The sequence below is a fragment of the Pelophylax lessonae genome (genome assembly GCF_965119305.1).
Source record: "Pelophylax lessonae genome assembly, chromosome: 1".
Taxonomy (NCBI): domain Eukaryota; kingdom Metazoa; phylum Chordata; class Amphibia; order Anura; family Ranidae; genus Pelophylax; species Pelophylax lessonae.
Window position 1 is genome coordinate 517,065,682 of NC_138768.1, and position 22,871 is coordinate 517,088,552.

The 22,871-nt window shown below is 41.5% G+C and overlaps 1 protein-coding gene across 5 annotated transcripts in view; it reads right to left on the reverse strand.

Annotated features, from left to right (window-relative positions):
- Positions 1-5,654: 5,654 nt before the first annotated feature.
- Positions 5,655-22,871, reverse strand: part of ADAMTSL5 (ADAMTS like 5) — a 58,514-nt gene continuing 41,297 nt past the window's right edge. For 3 of the 5 annotated variants that reach the window (XM_082243147.1, XM_082243145.1, XM_082243149.1), the window contains 3 exons: positions 19,572-20,051; positions 14,709-14,780; positions 5,655-6,227 (listed from right to left, as the gene is read on the reverse strand). In XM_082243147.1, the coding sequence (XP_082099273.1) occupies positions 5,920-6,227; positions 14,709-14,780; positions 19,572-20,051 (860 nt within the window). In that variant the 3' untranslated portion in view covers positions 5,655-5,919. The remainder of the gene's footprint in view (positions 6,228-14,708; positions 14,781-19,571; positions 20,052-22,871) is intronic. The other 2 variants (XM_082243148.1, XM_082243146.1) reach the window with 2 other exon arrangements.

Consider the following 22,871-nt stretch of genomic DNA (forward strand, 5'->3'; position numbering starts at 1 on the left):
GCCAGGTTTGGCTTTGTCTCTTCTAAATGTATTTCCCATAGAATGCACTGCAAGATGAATTTGTTTAATATGTTCCTAAAGCATTCCCATTTTTCCTCCGTGGTCAGTGTTCCCAGGGTTTGGTCCCAGTTTACCCTTTCCATCATTGGATCTCTAATCTCTAAATGTTCTAACTTGGAATTAAAGAACGTATTGCTTCTTTAAAGACAGCTACTATATTTTAAACCCTGTTACATTCCTTTCTGGATGTGGCAGCAAGTGTCACAAACATTTATTAAAGGTCAGACTTGCTACAACAGATGATGTGAATGGTGTGTGTTTCTGGTAATACATGTGGTAGTGACAACTGTTTGTGCGTGCAAAGGGTTAGCTGCAGAATTGACCTGCCCCAGTGACGTTCACTCTCAGTCTGCTGGTCCTAAGATTGTTGTCCCCCAAGAGTGTTTTGAAATCAATCTTTAATATATATATCTATATATATATATATACAGTAAAACCTTGGATTGCGAGCATAATTCGTTCCGGAAGCATGCTTGTAATCCAAAGCACTCTTATATCAAAGCAAATTTCCCCATAAGAAATAATGGAAACTCAGATGATTCGTTCCACAACCATAAGTCCTTCAGTTTATAGTCCATATAAAAAGATTATAGCATTGCGATAGGTTGTGTAACCATAAAATGTCCATCCACAAATAGCCGCTTCCACAAGGGGATTAGAAGCAAAATGCAGCAGGAGCTACAGAGTATCAAAGAGAAGAGAGGCGCCTCTAAATGTAGCAATATGGTTCCATTTAATGAAGGTTAAACATTTAGCAACTCACATGGTTGATCAATAAAACAGGCACATCTAAGTATGCAGGCATCCGGGGTAAAGCTATCCACATAGACTATCTTCTGCACCTCCGGCTGCCAGTCTGTAATCCTGACCGGGAAGATCACCCTGGAGTAAAGCGATCTGAAAGCGAGGGGCAGCATGGAAGGGATGACGTAGATAGCAGTGTGGAGGATGGTCTATGTGGACAGCTTTACCCCAGATGCCTGCATACTTAGATGTGCCTGTTCCAATCATCAACCATGTGAGTTGCTAAATGTTGAACCTTCCTTAAATTTAACCATATTGCTACACTTAGAGGCGCTTCTCTTCTCTTTTATACTCAGCTGTGACTTGAGGCTACTTGTATATCAAGACATCGCTTGTATATCAAGTCAAAATTTATTTGAAAATTTTGCTTGTCTTGCAAAGCGCTCTTAAACCAAGTTACTCTCAAACCAAGGTTTTACTGTATATATATATCTATATATATACATTATCTCACAAAAGTGAGTACACCCCTCACATTTTTGTAAATATTTTATTATATCTTTTCATTTGACAACATTGAAGAAATGACACTTTGCTACAATGTAAAGTAGTAAATGTACAGCTTGTATAACAGTGTAAATTTGCTGTTCCCCTCAAAATAACTCAACACACAGCCATTAATGTCTAAACCGCTCGCAACAAAAGTGAGTACACCCCTAAGTTAAAATGTCCAATATGGGCCCAAAGTGTCAATATTTTGTGTGGCCACCATTATTTTCCAGCATTGCCTTAACCCTCTTGGGCATGGAGTTCACCAAAGCTTCACAGGTTGCCACTTGAGTCCTCTTCCATGACGACATCACAGAGCTGGTGGATGTTATATACTTTGCACTCCTCCACCTTCCTTTTAAGGATGCCCCACAGAAGCACAATAGGGTTTAGGTCTGGAGACATGCTTGGCCAGTCCATCACCGTTACCCGCAGCTTCTTTAGCAAGGCAGTGGTCTTCTTGGAAGTGTGTTTGGGGTCATTATCATGTTGGAATACTCCCCTGCGGCCCAGTCTTTGAAGGGAGGGAATCATGCTCTGTTTTAGTATGTCACAGTACATGTTGGCATTCATGGTTCCCTCAATTAACTGTAGCTCCCCAGTGTCGGCAGCACTTATGCAGCCCACCACCATGCTTGACTGTAGGCAAGACACACTTGTCTTTGTACTCTTCACCTAGTTGCCACTACATATGCTTGACACCATTTGAACCAAATAAGTTTGGTCTCATCAGACCACAGGATATGGTTCCAGTAATCCATGGCCTTAGTCTGCCTGTTCTTAGCAAACTGTTTGTGGGCTTTCTTGTGCATGATCTTTAGAAGAAGCTTCTTTCTTGGATGACAGCCATGCAGACCAATGTCATGCAGTGTGTGGCGTATGGTCTGAGCACTGACAGGCTGACCCCCCACCCCTTCAACCTCTGCAGCAATGCTGGCAACACTCATACATCTATTTTCCAAAGACAACCTCTGGATATGACGCTGAGCACCTGCACTCAACTTCTTTGGTCAACCATGGCAAGGCCTATTCTGAATGAAACCTGTCCTGTTAAACCACTGTATGGTTTTGGACACCGTGCTGTAGCTCAGTTTCAGGGTCTTGGCAATCTTCTTATAGCCTAGGCCATCTTTATGTAGAGCAACATTTCTTTTTTTTTTTTCAGATCCTCAGAGAGTTCTTTGCCATGAGGTGCCATGTTGAACTTCCAGTGACCATTCTGAGAGAGTGAGAACGATAACACCAAATTTAACACACCTGCTCCGCATTCATACCGGAGACCTCCATGACACTTCCACTTCCATGCTTGACTGTAGGCAAGACACACTTGTCTTTGTGCTCCTCACCTGGTTGCCACCACATACGCTTGAGACCATTTGAACCAAATAAGTTTATCTTGGTCTCATTAGACCACAGGACATGGTTCCAGTAATCCATGTTCTTAGTCTGCTTGTCTTCAGTAAACTGTTTGCGGGCTTTCTTTGCATCATCTTTAGAAGAGGCTTCCTTCTGGGACGACAGCCAGGCAGACCAATTTGATGCAGTATGGGATGTATGATCTGAGCACTCCCAGGTTGACCCCCTCCCCTTCAACCTCTGCAGAAATGCTGGCAGCACTTATACGTCTGTTTCACAAAGACAGTCTATGGATATAACGCTGAGCACTGCAATCAACCTTTTTTGGTCGACCATGGCAAGGCCTGTTCTGAGTGGAACTTGTCCTGTTAAACCGCTGTATGGTCTTCTTGGCCACCATGCTGCAGCTAAGTTTCAGGGTCTTGGCAATCTTCTTATAGCCTAGGCCATCTTTATGTAGAGTAACAATTTTTTTCTTCAGATCCTCAGAGAGTTCTTTGCCACGAGGGGCCATGTTGAACTTCCAGTGACCAGTATGAGAGAGTGAAAGCGATAACACCAAATTTAACACACCTGCTCCCCATTCACACCTGAGACCTTGAAACACAGAGTCACATGACACCGGGGAGGAAAGAATGACTAATTGGGCCTAATTTGGACATTTTAACTTAGGGGTGTACTCACTTTTGTTGCCAGCGGTTTAGACATTAATGGCTGTATGTTGAGTTATTTTGAGGGGACAGCAAATTTATACTGTTATACAAGCTGTACATTTACTACTTTACATTGTAGCAAAGTGTCATTTCTTCAGTGTTGTCACATGAAAAGATATAATAAAATATTTATAAATGTGAGGGGTATACTCACTTTTGTGAGATACTGTATATATATATATATATATATATATATATATATATATATATATATATATATATACTCTATATTGTCAAAGTATTGGGACGCCTGCCTTTACACACACATGAACTTTAATGGGAAGGCACTGTCCACAAGGTTTAGGAGTGTGTCTATAGGAATGTTTAACCATTCTTCCAAAAGCGCATTTGTGAGGTCAAAGGAGAAGGCCTGGCTCGAAGAATCCGCTGTAATACATCCCAAAGGTGTTCTGTTGGGTTGAGGTCAGGACTCTGTGCAGGCCAGTCAAGTACCTCCACCTCAAACTCACCTCACTCATCCATGTCTTTATGGACATTGCTTTGTGGACTGGTGCGCAGTCATGTTGGAATAGGAAGGGGCCATCCCCAAACTGTTCCCACAAAGTTGGGAGCGTGAAATTGTCCAAAATGTCTAGTTCCCTTCACTGGAACTAAGGGGCCAAGGACAACCCCGGAAAAACAACCCCACACCATAATCCGCCCTCCCCCTTAGACCAGTGCAAAAAGCAAGGACCATAAAGACATGGATGAGCGAGTTTGGGGTGGAGGAACTTTACTGGCCTGCACAGAGTCCTGAACAGAAAAACAGAAAACCTTTGGGATGAATTAGAGCAGAGACTGTGAGCCGGGCCTTCTCATTCAACATGAGTGCCTGACCCCACAAATGCGCTTCTGGGAGAATGGTCAGACATTCCCATAGACACACTCCGAAACCTCGTGGACAGCCTTCACAGAAGAGTTGAAGCTGTAAGGGTGGGCCAACTCAATACTGAACCCTATAGACTAACACTGGGATACCATTAAAGTTCATGCGCATGCAAATACAGGCATCCCAATACTTTTTACTTTTGATAATATAGCATGGGTGTGTGTGGTGTGTGTGGTGTGTGTGTCTATATATATATATATATATACATATATATATATATATATATATATATATATGCATACATACACACACTGTATATATACCATACACTCCCAGAAGAGTTGAAGCTGTATATAAGGGTGGGCCAACTCAATACTGAACCCTATGGACTAACACTGGCAGTGTTGGGGTAGTTACTCAAAAAATGTAACTAGTTACTAGTTACTTCTGTAAATTGTAATGAGATTACTTTACTAGTTACTGCATTTGAAAAGTAACTTCACTACTTATTACTTTACCCTCCTCTTTCTTAATTGACCGTGTAGAAGAAGATACATGACACTCTTTCTGCATAGAGTTTATTGTATAAACACAGGCTTTGGGAAACATGAGAAGAAAACCTGAAAAAACAGAATAAAACATAAAGTGCAACAAAAAGTCATAAACTTCATCCCTCTCTATTCTTCGAAATAACGATTGTATCGCACGGCTTGGGTAACGCAGGAAAGCGCGTTCCTATAGTAAAGTAGTGTAGTTACCTCCTATAGCCTAGTAAAGTAGTGTAGTTACCAATATTAGTATTGTAACTAGTTACTTTACTTAGTTACCAAAAAAAGTAATGTAGTTACAGTAATCCGTTACTTTGTAACTAGTTACCCCCAACACTGAACACTGGGATACCATTAAAGTTCATGCGCATGCAAAGACAGGCATCCCAATACTTTTGAAAATATAGTGTGTATGTGTGTGTATATGTATACACACACATACATACATACACACACACACACACACATACTGTATACATACCATCAGTTATTAAACATCTAAAAAAAAGACCAAAAAGCATAATACAGTAGTTGTAAAAGCATTTTCCTTTATGCAAAACATTTAAAAGCACCATCCATATTTTACTAGTATTTTAGATATACAGTATGGTACAATTAATCACCATATAAATGCACTACAGTGTTTTCTAATGCCCTTCCATTTTTCTAGGACTTGAAAATAGTAATAAATAGTAAATAAAATAGTAATCATTTCCACAAAAAAAATTTCATAGTTACCATACTATACACTAGGTTAAAAAATGTTTAAAAAAAAAATCAATAGTTCTAGCAGGGATGCTTAAATCTGCTTTAGATTACTTTTGTCAGGGCTTTTATTAGTTATGTGTTGTTATTTACATTAGGTTAAGGACTCAAGCTGCAACCTTTGGCAGCCTCATACTGTGATAAAATGACATGTCTTATTCCTGGCTTGCCTTGTGCATGTATGTTATAACACAAAAACAGGTGGAATTCCAGTTAACATTTTTATTGTTACACAATTGTAATTGCCAGAATTTAAGTCTCTTCCAATCCATTTCTTTCTCATTGCTATTACTGGTTTGGGCCCATCACCTCTCTCCATCTGCAAGTACAACAAAGATGCTGTTGTGCAGGGTCCTCAGGAGGACAACCGGCATAATCTGTTTAGGCGTTGCATCTGCTGGTCCTCATGCTGTGACCATGGCCTGACATAACTATTTGGGGAGAGTAAGATTCTATTTAGAGTACGCTCATGGTTCACATGTCTTGAAGGCATCATTATATATTCTTGATTATCGTGAAGTTTGGGACAGTCACACTGGTTTGATACCCATATATATTCACGTCGTACAAGAGGAAACTTGTTTTTAAACACGTGCTTCACATGTATGTCATACCGTGTCTCCAGACCAATTTTTCTTCTCCCCAAAATCTTGCCACGGAGTACTGTACACAGGGTGAGTAGGAAATCAGTTAAAATAACCACAAATATAATGATTTTCTTTACAAAAGAATGCATTTCAACAAAGATGTTTTTTTTCCCAAAACACTGAAATTAATTAAATGCAAAATATTTGTATTTGCTATTCGTGTTGGTTGCATCAGGTATTTTCTCATGGAATTAAATATACCTGGTGATGCATCCCATTTTCCTTCTTCCTCCACTTTCCTGTCAATTGTATCCACAGGTTCAGATCCATGGGAGCATTGACAGACAGAAACTTTACCTGCAGCAATGTGAACAGCAGGCAGTCCTACGTGGAGATCCCAACATCACCAGTACTGGCGGGATACTGTGGGGAAAACCATGCCCCGTAGTCCCAGCACATTTACTCCATAGCTGTTTTGATTGCATGGCCAGTACAAAATATAGCCTACTTTAAAATGAGTTTACATATCCAGTAGGTCAGGGGAGTTTGCTGGCCAATCAAGAACAGTGACACCATATTTATTAAAACAGGTATTGGTACTTTTGGCAGCGTGGTCAGATGCCAAGTCCTGCTGGAAAATTAAATCAGCATCTCCATAAAGCTGGTCAGCAGAGGGAAGCGTGAAGTGCTGCAGAATTTCCTGGTAGAGGACAGTGTTGACTTTTGACTTTATAAAACACAGTGGACCAACACCAGTAGATGACATGGCTCTGTTTCTTTTGCATTTTATTTAGAAATCAAGGTACCAGAGTCTGGAGGAAGAGAATCCAAGTTGCATGAGGTCCAGTATGAAGTTTCCACAGTCAGTAATGATTTGGGGAGCCATGTCATATCCTGGTGTTGGTCCACTGTGTTTTATCAAGTTCAAAGTCAGCACAGCCCTCTACCTGAAAATTCTAGAGCACTTCATGCTTCCTTCTGCTGACCAGCTTCATGGAGATGCTGATTTCATTTTCCAGTCGGACTTGGCACCTGCCCACACTGCCAAAAGTACCAATACCTGGTTTAATGATCATGGTATCACTGTGCTTGGTTGGCCAGCAAACTCGCCTGACCTAAACCCCATAGAGAATCTGTGGGTTATTGTCAAGAGGAAGATGAGAGACACCAGACCCAACAATGCAGATGAGCTAAAAACCACAATCAAAGCAACCTGGGCTTCCATAACACCTCAGCAGTGTCACAGGCTGATCGCCTCCATGCCACTATGCATAGATGCAGTAATTCTTGCAAATGGAGCCATTATTAAGTATTGAGTGCATACTATACTGTCAATGGACATACTTTTTAGTAAGCCCATTTTTTTTTATTGGTCCTATTTAATATTTTAATGTTTTGAGATACTGAATGTTGGGGGTTCACTAGCTGTAAGCCATAATCATCAAAATTAAAAGAAAGAAATGCTTGAAATATATCACTCTGTGTGTAACTCGCCTATATAAAATATATGAGTTTCACTTTTTGAATTGAATTCCTACACTAAATTAACTTTTTGATGATATTCTAATTTTATAAGATGCACCTGTATTTATAATACATTTTCGGTGCTGTAACCCTCTAACCCTCTTTATCCACTTAGGCTCCATTCACACACTGAGTCTGTCGGACGGAGTCCATTTTTCTCAGCGGGGGATCGATCCGCCGATCCCCCCGCTGAGCAGGAGGATGACAGCTGTGTCTCCGTGCTGTGTGCGGAGACACAGCTGTCAGTTCCCCATGCATCTCTATGGGGGAAATCGGATGGGAACGGACCGTCGGTCCGTTTTCATCCGATCCCATCCGATCTGATCCGCTGGACGGATGGAAAATAGGGTTTCCATTCGTCCAGATTTGACGGATTGGATGTCAGCGGACATGTCTCCGCTGACATCCGATGCCCCATAGGAATGTATGGGGGGACCGTTCAGATCCGCCAAAAAAAAACGGACAGGCGGATCTGAACGGTCCGCCTGTGTGACAGGGGCCTTAAGGACCAAGCCTATTTCTGACAAATGTTGTTTACAAGTTAAAATCAGTATTTTTAGCTAGAAAATTACTTAGAACATAATATATATTTCTTCAGCAAAGACTCTGAAGAATAAAATGGCGGTTGTTGCAATATTTTTTGTTACACGGTATTTGCGCTGTGGTCTCTCAAATGCAATTTTTCTGGGGAAAAAATACACTTCACATAATTTAAAAAAAACGAAACAGTAAAGTTAGCCCAACAGTAAAGTTAGTGAAAGATGATGTCACGCTGAGTAAATAGATACCTAACATGTTACAGTTTAAAATTGCGCACACTTGTGGAATGGCGAAAAACTACGGTACTTAAAAATCTCCATAGGGGACGCTTTAAAAATGTTTAATGGTTACTAGTTTAGAGTTACAGAGGAGGTCTTTTGCTAGAATTATTGCTCTTGTTCTAACAACCGTGGCGATACCTCACATGTGTAATTTGAACACGTTTACATTTGCTGGTGTGACTTGCGTATGTATTTTCTTTGGTGCGCGAGCTCACGTTTTTCCTATTTATTTTATTTTTTCCTTTTTCACACTGTTTTTTAAAAATAAAGAAAAAATTTGATCACTTTTTTTGCTGTCACAAGGAATGTAAACCTCCCTTGTGACAGTAATAGGCAGAAAATACTTCAAACCCCTCCACTGCACTTTGAATGCTGCAATCTACATTTTTGAATACTGACAGTTTTTTTAAATCTGAGCCATTGGCAGCCAAGTAAACCGGAAGTAACGCTATGATGTCGCTTCCGGGTTACATAATTGGAGACCAGATCGAAGCCAAATCCGGCTTTGTTCGGGACTCTAACCAGTGGCGGCTGGTTGCTTGGGTCTCCTGGTGGGACGATAGTCCCGGGCAGAGCGGTGGAAGGTGGCAGGAGGGGGGGGGGGACATCCCCTCCTTCTCGCTGGGATAATGGCTGAGCAGCCGCTGAGACAAATCAGTTGTTATCACCATAAAGCCGACCCCTGGCTCACCCTAGTATGACCACTTCTTCAAGCCAATGTACAGGTACGTCAGTAGAGATGTCCCGAACTATACGCCGGCGAACATCGCTTGTTCGCGTCCGCCGCTGCGGGCGAACATATGCGATGTTCGGTCCGCCCCCTATTATTCATCATTGAGGCAAACTTTGACCCTGTACCTCACAGTCAGCAGACACATTCCAGCCAATCAGCATACCCTCCCTCCCACACCCTCCCACCTCCTATAAAAAAAGCAAGGGCAGCATCCATCTTAGATCATTCTGAAGCAGTGTGTAGTGAGAGCAGGGAGAGAGCTGCTGCTGCTGCTGCTGTTAATAGGGACAATTTTTAGATAGTGTTCTCAGTCCACTCCTGCTGTAAGGACAGCATCCTGACAGCACCCCAAAAAGCCCTTTTTAGGGCTGGTATTTCAGTCAATTTTATTTATATATATATATATATATATATATATATATATATATATATATATAAATATATATATATATATATATATTGTGCAGTTGCCTGCCCGCCGTGTGTGAGAGGCCACAGACCCACCACAGACTGTACTGTGTGCACACCACACTCATATCGGGTGGCACAGTACCTTGCAGTTTAAAAAATATTTTTTTTTTCCTCTGTCATAATTGCAGTTGCCTGCCAGCTGCCAGTGAGTGTCAGGTCCACAGAGTGTACTGTGCCCACTGCAGTGCCCACCACTCATATATACGGTGGCACAGCACCTTGCAAATTAAAAAAAATATATTTTTTATAATTGCAGTTGCCTGGCCTGCCAGTGAGTGTCAAGTCCACAGAGTGTACTGTGCCCACTGCAGTGCCCACCACTCATATATATACGGTGGCACAGCACCCAAATAATTAAAAATATATATTTTATAATTGCAGTTGCCTGGCCTGCCAGTGATTGTCAGGTCCACAGAGTGTACGGTGCCCACCGCAGTGCCCACCACTCATATATATGGTGACACAGCACCCTGCAAATTAAAAAAATATATATTTTTTATAGTTGCCTGCCAGTGAGTGTCAGGTCCACAGACTGTACTGTACCCACTGCAAATGGACTGTTTGCGGTTGTTTGCGGTGCGTTAAACGGGGAGTTTGGTCTGTCAGAGTTTGGTCTGTCACTGTGAAGCGGGCGTAACCCTTACACTACCCGATCGATACAACATCATACCTGATCGTATACACACACTGGATGTTATAAAGCACGTTATTCCAAACAATTTAGGAATGTTAGGTGATTTATGCCCTTTATGGATTAAAATCCGACTCTGCGTCAACTACGTAATTTTCCATTGGAGTTTTGCCATAGATCCCCCTCCGGCATGCCACAGTCCAGGTGTTAGTCCCCTTGAAACAACTTTTCCATCACTATTGTGGCCAGAAAGAGTCCCTGTGGGTTTTAAAATTCACCTGCCTATTGAAGTCTATGGCGGTTCGCCCAGTTCGCCCGTTCTCGAACATTCGCGAACGGCAAATTTTAGGTTTGCGACATCACTATACGTCAGTTTACGGGAAGAGGTTAAAGTTCAATATCCCAAGATGCACTAGATTACTAGTTAAAGATGTTATAGCTGCAAAGGGTGGGCCCACTCAATATTGAACTTTAACCATTTTACCACTAGAGCATTTTGCTGTCTTACGTCTGGGCCACTTTTTGCGATTCGGCGCTGTGCGAATTTAACTGACAATTGCGCGGTCATGCGACACCCTACCCAAATGAAATTTACGTCCTTTTTTTCCCACAAACAAAGCTTTCTTTTGGTGGTATTTGATCACCTGTGCGATTTTTACTTTTTGCTCTATAAACAAAAAAAGAGCGTTTATTTTGAAAAAATAACAATATTTTTAACATTTTTTTATATGAAATTCCCCCCAAAAAAGATGTAAAAACCAATTTTTTTTAAAATTTTTGGCCAATTTGTTTTCTGCTACCCATGTTTGGTAAAAAAAATCGCAATAAGCGTATTTTGATTGGTTTGCGCAAAAGTTATTGCGTTTACTAACAAAGGGAAAGATTTATGTCATTTTTGGTGTTTTTTTTTTAACGAGTAATGGCGGCGATCTGCGATTTTTTTTGCGGGACTGCGACATTGTGGCGGACAGATCGGACCCTTGACTGACATTTTTGACACTTTTGGGGGTACCAGTGACATTACTGCAGTAATCAGTGCTATAAATATGCACTGTTACTGTAAAAATGACACTGGCAGGGAAGGGGTTAACTTTATTGGAGAGGGAGGGGTTAATGTATGCCTGGTGCTTACTGACGTGTGGGGGGGAGGTGACTGTGTGAGACAGGGACAGATCGGATGTCCAGCTATGCTGAACACTCCGATCTGTCACTCCCTGTCACTGAGGAGATCCGCCCGCTCTGTTTACACAGGCGGGCGGATCTCCAAACTGGATTCCGCGACGATCGGGGCAGAGCAGCAGCAATCGCCGCTGCTCCTCCCCTGGCCCGACTCCCGCTGTGAATGAAAACAGTGGGAGCGCGCCTCCGGCGGCGCGAGCGCTGCCTACAGGGGGAGGAGTCTGGCGACGTAGGTCTACGTCGTCAGACCTACAAGAGCCACTTTGCCGCAGTAGTACTACGGTACTCAGCGGTAAAGTGGTTAAGGACTAAGACTGAGATGCCATTAAATTTCATGTGCGTGTAAAAGCAGGCATCCCATTGCTTTTAGTAATATAGTGTATATCAAACCCACAGAGTTTGATAAAGTAATGGCAGTATAATTAATAATTGTTGAATATAATTGTTGAATTTGGACTTGTTAGTGAACTTACTTCTAGAAAATGGCACCAGAATTAGTTTACACACATCTGTAAAAACGATTGCAATGTATAAATCATTTAAGATGCACAGGTCACAATATGGTGTCTGTTTATAAAGGCTGGACGAAACCAGGTAAATTTGCCTGCCTTGATTAACTAGCATTTGCCACACAATTTAAAGTGGAGTTCCACCCAAAAGTGGAACTTCCGCTCATTTGCTCCCCCCCCTCCGGTGCCACATTTGTCACCTTTCAGGGAGGAGGGGGGAACGGGTACCTGTTTTTGACAGGTACCCTTCCCCACTTCCGAGAGACACCCCCCTCCTCCTTCCCCCGCCACCGAGCCAATCCAAATGCGCAGTGCGCTTTGCGCATGCGCAGTAGGGACCCACCCCTGAAGCCGCAAGGCTTCACTGCCGGGTTCCCTTACCGGCAATGGCGGCAGCAGCACCCGACAACCGATGGAAACATCGGCTGCGGTGCTGACATCGCTGGACTCCAGGACAGGTAAGTGTCCTAATATTAATAGTCAGCAGCTACAGTATGTGTAGCTGCTGACTTTTAATGTTTGGAGGGGGAGACTGGAACACCGCTTTAAACAATTCACAAACATAGTCAATGTAAAGCTGGCCATGTTTGACAAATCTGTAATAAATGTTACATTCCTGTAGGTGAATCCTTGGCAAATCCTTAGTAAATGTCTTATGGTAGAGGGAATACAACTTTAAATATGAGTGTAATCTATAGGCTTCCCCCTCAGCTGGGATATTGGCTTGTACTTTTCCTTGTCCACAGCTCTAGGTTCTCCTATACAAGTACCACCTAGCAACCTCTTCATTAATCAGTGGCAAATTAAGGCCACCAATTACTGGTGTGGGACAACTTTCGGGCCCTGTTTAGATCGGTGCGGCTTTGAAATCTCACTACTTTTGTGCGAATTGAAAGCTGCACATAAATGCGATTTGTAGATCCGAATTCACTGTGACATGCGACTTCTTTTAACAGGAGTCAATGCAAGTCGCAGTGAAATCGGAAAAAAGTACTACAGGAACCTTTTCAAAGTTGATGCGACCTGAGTTGCGGCTATTAGAACAGTTCCATTGCCAGCAATGAGGTGCAACTTGTCATGCAAATTGGAAGTGTCAAACCGCATGACAAATCACACCAGTGTGAATGGGGGCTCAGCACTTTTTATCAGTATTTGCATATTGAATTTCTCCAGTATTCAAGGAACCCAAGGCATTCTTTTTTGTATGTGAAATATTTTGTCCAGGTACTATCTTAGTAAGATGAAAGTACCCATGCACTCTTAAAATTAAGTAAGGAACAGTTTACTTACTAAAGCATAATGTTTAACATATTTTAATTTCCATGCATCATTTACTAATTTTTACAGTTGAAAAGGGTCAATTCAGTTTATTAAAATGTTATTGCACAGACCAAACTAAATTACTGCATGTGAATATCATCGATTGCTGCTGTACTTTAAACATGGTTTCACCATGAAATTGCCCTTTAAGTTTGCAGCACTGGTGTAATTTTGGAGCTTATTTATTTTTATGTTACGTTTTTCCTTTGTTTAGGCCCCGTTCACATTGCCGCGATCCGACTTCCCGGGGCGACCTCCGAGGTTGCGGTGCGAGCAGCGTGCCGCGACCTCGGAGCGGCCGGCACGGACTTCATAACATTGAAGTCTATGACGGTCGCTCCGGGTCGCCCCAAAGAAGCTCCGGACCCTTTTTCTAAGTCGGAGCGACTTGTGTCGCTCCTATTAGAACGGGTCCGCAGCTTCCCTATGGAAGGCGACCTACGGCGACCTGTGAGGCGACCGGGTCGCCTCACAGGTCGCCCCAGTGTGAACGGGGACTTATCCCAGTATATTTGATTATGCATGCTGCAATGAAAAACAAATCCTCGAAATGAGCAAAAGGAAAGTACAACATGTTTTGGGGCTTTTTTTTTTTTTGCTCTTTTGTGTATTTTGTTTTTTGGATTTTTTTTTTTTAGAGGACAAAAAAAGTCCTCGGTTCTTGAAAAAATTAAAAAAAAACTTTATTTTTTACTTTATTTTGGTATAACTTTATAGTTATTTTAAATATTAAATAACAACAAAATACACAAAGAAAATAAAAAAGCAAAAAGTTACTAATTATTGGGAATCATTTTTGTTTTTTACCCAACGTCTAAAAAAATACATCACAAAAATGGGGATTTTTAGGTACCAATGTTTGTCGCCATTCCACGAGCGTGCGCAATTTTGAAGCATGACATGTTGGGAATCTATTTACTCGGCGTAACATGATCTTTCACATTATACAAAAAAATTGGGCTAAATTTATTTATATCAATATAATATATTTTATATCAATCTTTTAGAAATGGCAGTATAAAAAAGACTTGTGTATATATATATATATATATATATATATATATATACATACACACACACTGTATATATAATGTATATGTAAAGCGCTCCGTAAATTGACAGCGCTATATAAGAACCTGAAATAAATAAATATACAGTATAGTATATATACCACTGTAATGACATAAAAAATAAAGGCTTTTAGTGGAAAAAAGAGATCTCAAATCTGATAACGAATGAGTATTTAACATGGGGTTAAACTAGCTTATGCTGCTTAGAGCACTGACGTTATGATGATTATGATTTATGATTACATTACTCATAGAAAGGAAATGATTGTAAAACCAGTTTTTACAATGTTTGCACTTACCAAAATCACTCTGGCAATAATACTTTTTCCTTTGTGATTTTCTTTTGAATGGTGCACACTTTTCACATCCTTCTTAAATAAACAAAAAACAAACAAACAGAAAATGCTTAAATTCCCCGACATCATTAAGCTTTACCAAGGAAACATAACTATCAAACACAGGAAATAAACAACACTAGGGGCCCTGCAAACTACCAAGCATTTCAAGAATTTAAATAAACAGCACAAATATGAATTCTGAACAGATTTATTTTTTCTTTTCTAAGCAGGTCAAATTAAAATTCCCTAGTGTGCAATGGATTACAGTTCTTAGCTTGGCTGCCAGATATCATGCAATAATTAGACCAGTGCTGGCCAAATACACATATACTGTATTAGAGCTGCACAATTCATTGTTAAGTCCCGGTTCACACTTGTGCGATGCGGGAAGGCTGCGAATTCGCAGCCTGTTCCCGCATCGCAAACGCACATCTGGCAGTTCACACTGCCATATGGGATACGCTGGGGGTGTCAATGAAATGTTAACGACACCCCCAGTTTGATCGCATATCGCAGTGCGATCTGACAGTACGCACAGGATCGGATCGCACAAGTGTGAACCACTGTGTGATCCGATCCTGATGCGGCTGAAAAAAAGGGTCATGTGCAAGTTTGGTGCGGATACAGTGCGAATTCAGCCATACAAAGTGTATGGCTGAATTCACATCCGCACATCCGATCGCATGTAATGAAGGAGCAGTGCTCTCCGAATTACATTAGATCGCTGCACTCGCAATAATGTGAACCGGCCCTGAAAAATCACAATCTCGATTCACCCCCCTCACGATCTTAATTCGGCATTTCCTTAATTTTTACAGAGCAGTGCTGTTCTCTACTTACTCATAGCTGTCAAAAAAAAAAAAAAAAAGAGCCTCCGGAAATTGTTTATCAACATTGCTAAGGCTGGGAGATAACTATAAACATGTTTTACAATGTATCATTTTGTTCTTTTAGAGCCCATTCACATTAGCGCGACTTGTCAGGCGACTTGTCAGCGCTCTGTCTCGGTCCATTGATTAGCACAGGACCCGTTCTACTAGGAGCGACACAAGTCGCTCCGACTTAGAAAAAGGGTCCTGTGCTACTTTGGGGTGACCTGGAGGCGACTTGCATTGACTTCCATTATGTGAAGTCTCTGCAAGTCGCGCCAAAGTCGCGGTGCACAGCGGTGCACGCGACTTCACAGGTCGCCCCCCAAAATCGTGTCGCGCTAGTCTGAATGGGCTCTTAGATAAAAGGAATGAACTTCAGTCTGTAAATAAAGGCAGTTTACCCACTTAAAGACCAAGCCCTTTTCTAAGGCTCCTTTCACACGGTCCGCTCCGTCGGCGGACTCCGTGATGCTCAGCGGGGGATCGATACACTAATCCCCGCTGAGCAGGCAGGTGACAGCTCCCTCTCCGCACTGTGTGCGGAGAGGGAGGTGTCAGAGCTCCGCTGCTCTCTATGATGAATCAGATGAGAGCGGACCACCTCTCACTCCATAGGGCTGCATGGAGGATCCGATCAGATCCGCCTAAAAAACTGACAGGCGGATCTGATCGGACAGTTCGTGTGAAAGGTGACTAACACTTCTTGCTTACAAGTTAAAATCAGTATTTTTTGCTAGAAAATGACTTAGAACCCCCAAATATTATATATAATTTTTTAGCAAAGACCCTACAGAATAAAATGGCGGTTGTTGAAATATTTTATGTCACACTGTATTTGCGCAGCGGTCTTTCAAATGCAATTTTTGGGGAAAAAAAATACACTTTAATTAAAAAAATAAAAAAATAAATAAATAAACAGTAAAGTTAGCCCAATTTTTTGTATGATGTGAAAGATGATGTTACGCCAAGAATCGTGAGAAAATTGTGATCCTTATTTAAAGCAAAAAAAAAATGGCGATTCTCATTTTATCCAGAATCGTGAAGCTCTATACTGTGTTTTATATATATATATATATATATATATATATATATATATATACACACACACACACACACACACAAGTGGCCAAGACCATACAGTGGTTTAACAGGACAGGTTCCCCTCAGAACAGGCCCCACCATTGTCCACCAAAGAAGCTGAGTGCAAGTGCTCAGCGTCACATCCAGAGGTTGTCTTTGGGAAATAGACGTATGAGTGCTGCCAGCATTACTGCAGAGGTTGAAGGGGCGGGGTCAGCCTGTCAGTGCTCAGACCAACCCCTTCAAGCCCACAAACAGTTTGGTGAAGACAAGCAGACTAAGGACATGGATTACTGGAACCATATCCTGTGGTCTAATGAGACCAGGATAAACTTATTTGGTTCAGATGGTGTCAAGCCTGTGTGGCGGCAACCAGGTGAGGAGTACAAAGACAAGTGTATCTTGCCTACAGTCAAGCATGGTGGTGGGAGTGTCATGGTCTGGGGCTGCATAAATGCTACCGGAACTGGGGTGCTAAAGTTCATTGAGGGAACCATGGATGCCAACATGTACTGTGACATACTGAAGCAGAGCATGATCCCCTCCCTTCAGAGACTGGGCCGCAGGGCAGAATTCCAACATGATAACTACCCCAAACACCCCTCCAAGATGACCACTGTCCTGCTAAATGAGCTGAGGCTAAAGGTGATGGACTGGCCAAGCATGTCTCCAGACCTAAACTCTAGTGAGCATCTGTGGGGAATCCTCCAACGGAAGTTGGAGGAGCGCCAGGTCTCTAACATCCACCAGCTCTGTAATGTCATCATGGAGGAGTGGAAAAGGGCTTCAGTGGCAACCTGTGAAGCTCTGGTGAACTCCATGCCCAAGAGGGTTAAGGCAGTGCTGGAAAATAAGGGTGGCCACACAAAATATTGACACTTTGGGCCCAATTTGGACATTTTAACTTGCTTTTGTTGCCAGCGGTTTATACATTAATGGCTGTGTGTTGAGTTATTTTGAGGGGACAGCAAATGTACACTGTTATACAAGCTGTACACTCACTACTTTACATTGTAGCAAAGTGTAATTTCTTCAGTGTTATCACATGAAAAGATATAATAAAATATTTACAAAAATGTGAGGGGTGTACTCACTTCTGTGAGATACTGTATATACAGTATGTATATATATATATATATATATATGTATATATATATATATATTTTAGGTTTAATACTGACCACTTGCAGTTAGCAGTGTACTTACAGAAGTGTGGTCTGCTAAAGTAATTTAAGCTTCAAAGCAAATATACCAGTGCCCATTTCTGCCACAAATTCAAACTTCCAGGGTGTCAGATCCTCAAACTTTTGAGTGGCCTGCAGTGCCTTACCCCTTAGCCCCTACAAAAGTGTTCTGATGCAAGTTTAAAATTCTTGAAAGATTAGTACTGAACATTGCTGCAAAGTAAGCCTTCTGTCATTGTTTAATATGCAGAAGTATTCAGTGCCAATCTTTGAATATATCTTTGTACTTTCTGCAGAAACGGTGATGGTGTAGGGCAGGGGTCTTCAAACTTTGGCCCTCCAGTTGTTCAGGAACTACAATTCCCATCATGCCTAGTCATGTCTGTGAATGTCAGAGTTTTACAATGCCTCATGGGATGTGTAGTTCCGCAACAACTGGAGGGCTGTAGTTTGAGGATCCCTGGTGTAAGGTCTAGGGGGGAGGCATTTTAAGAGGCCCAGATTTGTGAGCATCTCACACTTCCAGAAGGGCTGATCTTCCAGCAAAATCACAGCACTGATATTTTTGCTTAAGAGTCTCAAATTGCCAGTCTGTGTTGTAGTTATCAAGGTATACGGTAGGGACAGATTCAACAATATTCTCACTCAGCATCGCAATTGATTTGGGCAGGGTTTTAGGGGTGTATGTCAGCCTGTTAGAGAGCTGGGCTGATACTTTGTGTGAAAGAGCTGCTGTCTGATTCTACATGCTGCCAACACATCTGCTGATCCTAGCTGCAGCACCTAGCAGTTAGTAAAAGAGAGCCCATATGTATTAGTGCATATGTAGCCTGATTCCATTACGGTAATAAATAGTGAGGGTTCCATTAGGCTTTAATACATCATAATATATATATTTCTAAATTCAAGCAGTGTAAGTAGCTGAATTTGCCTTGGTATCTGCCTCTTGTGGTCCACGTACAAACAGCAAAAAGGGCAATCATGTGCTGACAAGGAACATGTTGATAAAAAGCAGAGAGATGAGCTTTTCAGCGTTCTGTTTCCCCTTTAGGCTGGCCATAGATGGATTGAAATTTGTCTGGATCAGCAGGAACAGGATGAATTTTGATCCATTTATGGCCACTACTGCTTGACATTTAACAATCTACTTCTGTCAAACTAGCTTGTTGGAAAAATGTTCTCGATCACTGGCTGAAGTCAATAGGCTGCAGCTGCTGATCAGTATATTCTGACAGTGGAAAGTCTCTGCTGTCAGAATACAAAGTCTCAGTGGGAAGGATTCCTCTATCCAACTCAATTGTGTGGATGGAAGAATGCATCCATCTATGGTCAGCCTTACTTTCCAGTGCCAGGCTGGGGCCAGGGACTCAGGGAGGAGACTTACAGGAATTACTATCAGTAGAGAAAAAAATCAGATCTCTTGCCCCGCCAGACATCACTTTCTTGGTGGCAGAACAGTTTTCATTTCAGAACCGAATGAGCAGAAAGACAAGTCCTTTGGTGGGTAAAACATCTTCCTTACAGTATATAGAATTTATCCTTATATTTATCTGTTCACCTGGTGTTCAGCTTTAAAAAAAAAAAGCGCATGTTCTATAGTATTGGTATACATTCAATATCCTGTTATGTATACATTAATTATATAAAAAATATAGAGTTCTGTATAAATTAAAGTGTTATTGAAATACCTGTTTTTTCATTAGAAGGATCATCTAGTTTTTTTTCTTTCCTCACTGCGTTTCCATCACTGCCAGATGAAGGTGTGCGTACCCAGGCATCCAAAGCTGCATCCCTGGGGTGCTGTGGAACTTGTCTTTGTGAATCCCTCTGGATGATAAAGTACTTGTCCTTTGGCAGCCAGTACTCATATTCAATGCCTGGGTTCTGCACTTGAAAAAGTACCTGTAAATAGATAATAAAGAATTGTAGGTCAAAAGCTACTATGCATATTGCAACTACTATGTTATTACGGTTCGGTAGAAATAAATAGTGAAGAAGGCTTCTCACCAGAATATATAAGTCCTCATTTGTAGGTCCTGTTGCTTCTAGGAACTCATGACTGCCATTATGACCATAACGGACCTCTGTACCTGCTACCCTGTAAACTCCTGGCCTGGACATGGCCCAGTTTCCATTGATCTCATAACCCTTGCTCAGGCTCATCAGGGCTAAGGCAAATATGGAAGTGGCAGCTCAATATACAGAACTGTACAATACACGAACAATAGACAGAAAGGGTTCCTAATTTTTAAAGAACATTTAACAGACTAGGTTTGACATAAAATTTGTACAGAGAAGAAAGGTAGATGTGCTTCATTTTTGTTTTAGTGATTGCCAAGATTAAAGAAAAAACAGTTTTTTACAAATTTGCTTTTAGGTAAATATGAATTATTGAATATTAATACTGAGCATTTTCTTTTAGAGCCATTATTCCAAACTTCATGATCTTTTTCGTTTTTAACAAGCTCTCGGTGTTCTTCCATGATTAAAGAAGCCTGTTGTTTACAGAATTCAAAAGCACAAGCTAAAATGTACACACACAAATGGATAAGACATCAGGGCAGTGTCTCTTCCCTTACTGGATAGCTTAAGTGGGGTACACACTAGTTGAAAATCTGCCGAAAATTCCCGTCCGAGGTAAACTCGTACGATTTTCGGCTAGTGTGTACACAACTTTCAGCAGCCGATGCCGACATTTTCAACTAAAAAAAACGGAGAGACAAACACCAACATTTTTATCGTCCGTCCCCAGACAACCAATTTTCGCTTAATGTGTATGCAGTACGTCTGCGAAAAATCGGATACGAAAGACCACGCATTATCTGAAGTTGCTGACGACCTGGAAGTCTAGGAACAAAAGTCCCAAAAAAAAAAAAAAATTGGACGAGAAATTTCGTGACCATTATGCACTGTCAACTAAAAACGGTTATGACTGCTGAGCATGAGAGAGAAAAATCGGAAGATATTTCATCCGATTTTCGTCAAATGTGTACGGGCCTTAAGTTTCAGTCACAGTGTGCTGTGCCACAGGCAGCAACTGATAGTGACATGGTGCTCTGTGAATCCTCTGTCATGTATTAAATGGTTATTTATTAAACCAAGATTGTATACAAATAACAAAAAAAATATATAAAACAACAGCTTAAAACTTTAAAATAAAACAAGTTGAAGCGGTTTTAAACCCAAAGCCAAACAGCTTACCAATTAGTAGATGTGGTAGCTGCATCAGATTTCTTTTATTTGGCTTTTTTCCCTCTGGTTTCACCAGGTGATCTGGCCAGTAACACACCTTCTGTATTAGTAAGACCCAACTCTGGAGGAACGAGAACAGGAGGCACAGCAGACAGCAGCATTTTTATCGTGGGTGGGAGGGTAGTGGTAAATGTATTGGTAGATTTAATTACACTAACAAATTGAAGCCAAACTCCAGCTCAGACTAAATATTTAGTTACAGCACGCAGTCTTTTTCCTTTTAGGGTTAAGGTTTTGTATGAATGAATAAAAGCTGATCATTTAAATCACCCCTGCCAGTGTTAGGTGGTTTGTCTCATCCATGTAAACTGATACATTCTGTTGGAGAGCTTGAGCTTGTGAAAAACAACAGATTTGTTGACTGGATAATCAGGTGAAAATAGAAGAAAGAAAGGCTAAAAGGAAACGAATACAGCCATCACATCTAAGAATTGGTAAACTGCAATATAATACATTGACCAAAACCATAACACTTTTCCTTTAAAGACAGAATGTCAGACTAAAGCCCCGTACACACGTACCGATGGTCGGCTTACAAATGTTCCTCTTTTCTCCCCGGGATGTCGGTGTCTGCTGAAAAGTGCAAAGACAGCACAAGGACAGCACAAGAATTTTGTCCGCCGATTGCAGAAGTGATGTCATGTAATGGTTAACTTTCCCTGTGTTTTCTATTTTCTGAGCATGCCCAGCCTTGCAAATCTGCGGTCTGTCGGCCGAATTGTGTACTGACAGGCGAACAATCGTCCGTTCTGGTGTCGGCATACAAATATTTTCATGTTTGCACGAAAGACTTTTGTCCGCGGATTGTGCGCAGACATCTGTCGGAGGCACCATACTAACACGCGTACAATCGGCAGATCCTTCGTCCACCGACGTTTGTATGCCGACGATCGGTACGTGTGTACGGGCCTTAAGAATTGTGATGTTCTCTAATAATTCAGTAAGACAAAACTGAAATGAGTAGGGAAAAAGACAAAAATTGGAATTTTGTACTAACTGAAGAATAATTTTCCTTTTTTTTTTGAGGGACACAGTCTTAGAGTTATTCTGACACCTAAAAGGGTATTGGACAATGGCAAACACTAAAAAAGCTGTAGGCCATCCAAGGATAACCCCTCTCACTACTAGCAGTAAAGCACTACTGATAGCATGATTATTAACACAGAGGGGTGAAACATGCATAACGTAAACACAAAAAAAGTTCAAGCGCTAGTCCTTAATGCAGATTCCTGCTAAATGATAAACCCAGATGTTGTCATGCTATGGTAAATATTCATCAATTGCACCTAGGCTGCCCAATCCTTAACACGGGATGGTGTTCAGAAACAGTTAAAAACAAAAAAGAAGGATGGCGCTCTATTGTGCACATAAAGTTAATCACTGTATGAGTAATGGACAAAAAATTGTCTCAGGATTAACCATAAAAGTTTAATAGACATAAATTAAAATAAGTAATCTTCCAAACCAGTCCTGGAGCCTCCGGATCTCCTTGGGGTGCTGTGGGGATCCCTGATGATAAAATAGGTGAATCCAATAGCATCAGGTGTTACAAGATGAAGGAAGGTAATCCCGGATAGAGTACCCTAGCACCGCGGTGGTAAAGGCTAACTAGGTCCTGTGTGCGGCCACTGCACAGACCCAGAGCCGATACGTCCTCCGTATTGACCGGAAGTGGCGCGTGAGTGACGTCACCGGAAGTGACGACGAGGAGCTCAACAGGATGCCCGGCTAGTTAG